General features: G+C 41.2%; 1 protein-coding gene across 6 annotated transcripts in view; it reads left to right on the forward strand.

Annotated features, from left to right (window-relative positions):
- fndc3a (fibronectin type III domain containing 3A) overlaps nucleotides 1–4,144 on the forward strand; it is a 54,406-nt gene extending 50,262 nt beyond the window's left edge. For 4 of the 6 annotated variants that reach the window (XM_034867045.1, XM_034867049.1, XM_034867050.1 and 1 more), the window contains 2 exons: nucleotides 58–182; nucleotides 1,636–1,959. In XM_034867045.1, coding sequence (XP_034722936.1) covers nucleotides 58–182; nucleotides 1,636–1,959 — 449 coding nt within the window. Of the gene's footprint in view, nucleotides 1–57; nucleotides 183–1,635 lie in introns of all 6 variants that reach the window. The other 2 variants (XM_034867047.1, XM_034867046.1) reach the window with 1 other exon arrangement.
- The last annotated feature ends 1,431 nt before the right edge of the window (nucleotides 4,145–5,575 follow it).

Raw genomic sequence — 5,575 nt, forward strand, 5'->3', positions numbered from 1 at the left:
CCCCCCCATTCATTAGTACTTTTCAATACACCTGCACTCTCTTGCTCCACCCTCCAGTCCCCAAAGTGGAGCGCCTGGATGACAACTCCTGCGAAGTCACATGGGAGGCCCTGCCGCCCATGAAGGGGGACCCGATCATCTACACCTTGCAGTGCATGATGGGAAACTCTGAGTTTAAACAGGTATGGATGTTGTTGTGTGGCGGGTTGCTGCTCCCCCTTGGTGTTTTGTGTCCTTACCCGTGGCTGACCTGTTATCCATCACAGTGGCCTGTTGATGCAGATCAGGATGCAGATGGATCCAGCAGGGCCCTTATGTTTTCGCCATGGCTTTGCCGCGTTCTACATTAGTCACCGCTGGTTGTAAATTGACCATCATGCAAAGGTCATTGATCCATGAGGTACCCCAGGTGTCTAGTCCCTGCCAGCACATTCACTCGTCTCCGTGGCCTCCAGCCATGTCAATGGGAGTAATGGCCACTGCAGCCTATGCTAAACTCTCCACACCATACATGCCAATTGAATCAGGGCAGCCACCCCGCATGATTTTTGTTTGTTTCCATCTGTAATGTCAGTCCCAGTGGCCATGACTCAAAGCTCATGTTTAAGAAGGGGGAATTATTCATTTGCTGAGGATAGGAGAGTGATGGAGGCCGTTCGCTGCAGTCTGTGCACCAACCAGGAAAGTGTAGTTCTTATTTTTTATACTTCTGCTAGTTTGAATAGGCTTTGTCTTCAATGTGTTTGATCACATTCCCAATTCATAACCAATAAAAACTTTTAAGGCTTACTGTCATAATTTAAATGAAAAGTTAGGTCACTCTAGCACCCAACGAGATCCGGTCTACAAGGCTCTCTGAAAAACGTGTGGGAGTGTCAGCTGGGCGAACAGCTCAGGCAGATGGCTTCCTCCAGACAGACAACACAACTCTAACAAATAAATCACTAAATAGTTTAAGCTACAAGAGGGATGCCTAACTGTTTTTCCCATTCGGCCTGACCCTTGAAAGAGTTAAAAGGCAATTTCATCAAGCAAAGTAAGATGGGATGGGTTTGTCAGCTTTACTGTTCAGTTTAGGTTTCAGGATTACTAAAAACATCTGCATTCCAAAGCACTGCAAAGGTTAATCAATTAAGGGTTTAGTTCTGCAATCTGCAACTATTTTTATAATTGATTAATCAGTTTGAGTCAAAATTCTCAGATTCCAGCGTGTTAAATGTGAAGATGTTCTAGTGTCTTCTCTCCTCGGTGACAGTAAACTGAAGATCTTTGAGTTGACAAAACGAGACATTTAAGGACGTCTTCTTGGGTTTATGGGAAACACTGACCCCCATTTTTCACAATTTTCTGACATTTTACAGACCAAAGAACTAATCCATTAATCAAGAAAAGAATCAGCAGATTGATAGAGTGAAACTGATCGTTGGTTGCAGCTCTATAATAACACAGTATTCCCTCACCGATGTATCAAACATTGATCATGAAAGAAGACTCAAATAAATCTGTTTTAGTGGAGTAATGTATATCTCACTCCAGAGTAAAATCCCCAAAACATGTTTTTCACTCTCCCCTGCCTTATTTTCAGTTTTTAATCACACTTCTTCTTCTTCTTCTCTGCTTCCCTCGTGTTGGCAGACCTACAAAGGCTCTGCCACATCCTTCCATGTCCAGAGCCTGCAGCCCAACAGCGACTACCGTTTCCGGGTGTGTGCTATCAGGCAGTGCCATGACGCCCCAGAGCTGAGCGGTCCCTACAGCCCCACTGTGACCCTCTCCCCCCAGCGGAGCGACGTGGCGCCGGGGGGCAGCACGGCCGGCTCGGGGTCCAGGACCGCTGCCGAGTCCAGCCGATCCAGGCGGAGCATGACGGACGAGCAGTGCGCTTTCCTCCTCCTCATGGTTTTTGCCGTCATCGCCATCCTCATCGCTTTTGTCATCCAGTACTTTGTAATCAAATAAGCAGTTTCCGTCACCCAGCTGCAGGGTTATAGCTTTATTCTTCTCCCCCTACCCCCCCTCTGTTGTTTTGTATTCTTCGTTTTGTACTTGTATTGTTTTTCCCGCTGTCAGCAGAGTAATCACGTTAGCCGCGCTGGGGTGCAGCGGGAGGGACATGAGTCACAGCTGAATAGCAGTTTAAAAAATTGAGGAGTAACGGGCGATCTGGCCCCTGTGACCCCCTCTGACTCTCCGGCCTTTGCCAGCCCATCCCAACCCCGTGCTATCTGTTGTTCACTTCACATTCTGTTTCGTCCTGATCGGCTTCTGTGCAAAAGGAACTCCGAAAGAGCAGGGAGATGGTTTATTTCTGGGAAAGGGTCGTGGAGGGGGGGTTAGAGAGGGGTGCTTTGACTCGTACTTGTTGATTACAGTATATATAGATATATATACATATATATGTGTATAGAAATAGTCATTATTTATATTTCCATGTATGTGTTCAGTATGAAACTGTTTTGATAGATGTGTTCCAAACCTAGTATGTAGGTGTGTCATTAGCCTATGCGCTATTTGATCCCGGGACCTGATGGGCCAGTGTTTGCACAGTGGGGTGTGTGTCCAGATGTGTATACTGTATGTGGTCAGTGCCACCGAGGCACACGGCTGGGAGGGCTTCAGGGCCAGACGAAGGGACTTAACCCCCCCTGCTGGAGTTTAAGGGGTCTAGTGAGAGAAGAAACAGAAATTCACACCATTGAGCGTTCATTTAGCACTTTCCAACCTTTTTGATGTTCAGAATGTTTAAGGATGCAAAAATGACTGGACAAATGTTAGTATATATTTTTGTACAGTGACGACACAAGGACCTGTAACTTTGAGAAGAAAAAAAAAAGCTGAGTATAAAGTTAGAAAACAAACAAAAAAACAAACTAACAGTGAATTCTAATTATTTTTTACTATCATATAGTTATACTGCTGCTTTACTCCGAAATATTCTTGTTCAGCACAAAAAATGTATGCTTCTCTGTATGTTTTCTTTTATTTTCTTGTTCTTTTGGTTCTGTTATTTACCCCAGTAATTGATTTTGCACCTTAGTGGAAGAAAAACCTCGACTGACTGCGTCTTGGTCTCGTGATGCATTTTATAGAACACACTTTGAGGTTGTGCAACCCTTCTTGTGTTTTTGGTGTTTTAAAAGTTGTAGTACCACATAATGTGTCACTGAAACAGCTGATCCATCTCAGCAAAAAAAGAATGAAAAAAATAAAATAAAAAGCAGGAGAAAAAAAGTATAAACCAGTTGTTTCAGGGGCCTTAATTGGAGAGGAAAAAATCTCGGGAGAATTTTCTTAATTTCTTAATTAAGTTTTGAGGTTTTTCTTTTAGTGTTAGAAAACTCTAAAATGTGTTTTATTTACTTTTATTTTTGCATCGTTTCTTTGTTGTTAGGAAACCTACGGAATCAGGAGACGGAATTGGAAAGTAGTTGGATGTGTTATGATTTCTTTTGTCCGGTCATACATGTGTGAAGTATATTTTTTTATAAAATTGAAGTAATATAAGTTAATACTCTCCAGAGAAAATAATAAATCCTGAGTACTCATGAATCATGGAACGCAAATGGCAGATACAAAATGTGTTATATCATGTACTTCCTGTGAATCTAAATTTGCCTTTTCTCTGTGTAAGTATTCGTTGAGTTTTCATGGTAGTCTGACGGTCTAGTGTTGTTTGGTTTTGGGCAGATAACTGCTGTTACAACCGTAAAAATGAAATACAGGTACCTTGCAAAACGTCTTAAATAATTACATGATTTGGTCTTTCAGACATTCTGCAAATGTCTCCTCTTTGTCATTTAAAGAATTCAAATCCCTATTTTTGATAGCGATTGCAACGTGTGCCATTTTAACACCTTCATCCTGGGTTTACTCCCTTTGGTTGTGGAGATTAACAAAATGCGACAAAAACGAGTAAAATATGCACAAAAATAGTCCATTTCTATGTAATTTTAATGTTTGCAGTTACCTCATACGCCGTACATTCCAAAATGAAAATTTGTTATACTATACATACTACCAGACATATCACTTTAAAATGTTCGTTATGGGAAATGTATAATCATAGATATGTATTTAAAGTGTATCTGTATAGCCATGATATCTACAAAGGATCCATGCACAATAAAAGATTTATAATTCTTAATCATGTTTGAAGTTCTGGCATATGTTTGTCTATGGATTTCATATCAAATATAGCATAGCCATGAAAATCCTTGGTTTTGATTAGCTTCCAGATGCATTTTATTTAACTGCCAGCTATAACCTCAACAACCATTGAATCAACATGCAGAAACCAAATCACCTGTCGGCTATTTTAATAAACTCATTTTAAAAGTAATTTAAGCAAAAACACTACTCACTGGTTTCAGCGCTTCAAATCTGAGGGTTTGGTGCTTTTCTTTTTCATACTTGTAAATGGAATATTTCTTTTGAGCTGTTGGTTGGACAAAAAAGATGCCTCGGGCTCTGGGTAACTGATATGGAAGTCTCCCAATTTTCTGATGATTTATAGACTTTCAATTATAAAAAATAAATAAGCCATATTATTTAATAACAAAAATTATGGTTACTGGCAGCTTTCATTGATAGAAACAGTTTGCCAGTGTGCTGCCAGAAACCGCGCTGGATTTCACTCATTTGGGCGGATATCTGTTGCGTTGAGCTTTCTTTGTGTTGGCGCTCTAACCTGCGGCTGGTTTCTGAGGACTATGGTTACCTGGTCCTCAGATCTCTGCAGGGTAAATCCAGACAGCTAGCTAGACTATCTGTCCAATCTGAGGACTATGGTTACCTGGTCCTCAGATCTCTGCAGGGTAAATCCAGACAGCTAGCTAGACTATCTGTCCAATCTTCTTTAATAAATGTCATTCAGATTTGTTATGACAAGTTATGGTTAGGGTTCATATGTCATGACTGTCATGACACTGGCATGTGTTTATGACAGTGTTATGTCACTCTTATGTAGCTACCTTCTAGTAAAGTGTTACCACAGTTTCCTTCCACATGGATAGAACTCTGGGCACCAGTACCTGACCAGTCCCTGTGGATCTGACAGAGCTACCCAGCTCACACTGGGTTAAAATAAAAACATAAAAATGTCTGGGATACATTTTGACCCCCCATTCAATGACATTAGACAGTAAGTAGGGCGTTGAAATCAGTTCTATAGTTAACCAGAAGCCAGTGCAGGGGTCTACTGTTCTCCTGGAGTAGGCCTGCACGATTCAGGGACAAATATGAATCACAATGTTTTAGCTTAGAACCCTTCTCGACCATGACATAACACTAAGGTCTATAGAAAAGAGACTTCAGATACAGTATTAGGGACCACTAAGGTCTATAGAAAAGAGACTTCAGATACAGTATTAGGGACCACTAAGGTCTATATAAAGAGACTTCAGATCCAGTATTAGGGACAACTAAGGTCTATATAAAAGACTTCAGATACAGTATTAGGGACCACTAAGCACTATATAAAGGAGACTTCAGATACAGCATTAGGGACCACTTAGGTCTATATAAAGAGACTTCAGATACAGTATTAGGGGACCACTAAGGTCTATATAAAGAGACT

This window comes from Etheostoma cragini, chromosome 3, assembly GCF_013103735.1.
Source record: "Etheostoma cragini isolate CJK2018 chromosome 3, CSU_Ecrag_1.0, whole genome shotgun sequence".
In the NCBI taxonomy this organism is placed as follows: domain Eukaryota; kingdom Metazoa; phylum Chordata; class Actinopteri; order Perciformes; family Percidae; genus Etheostoma; species Etheostoma cragini.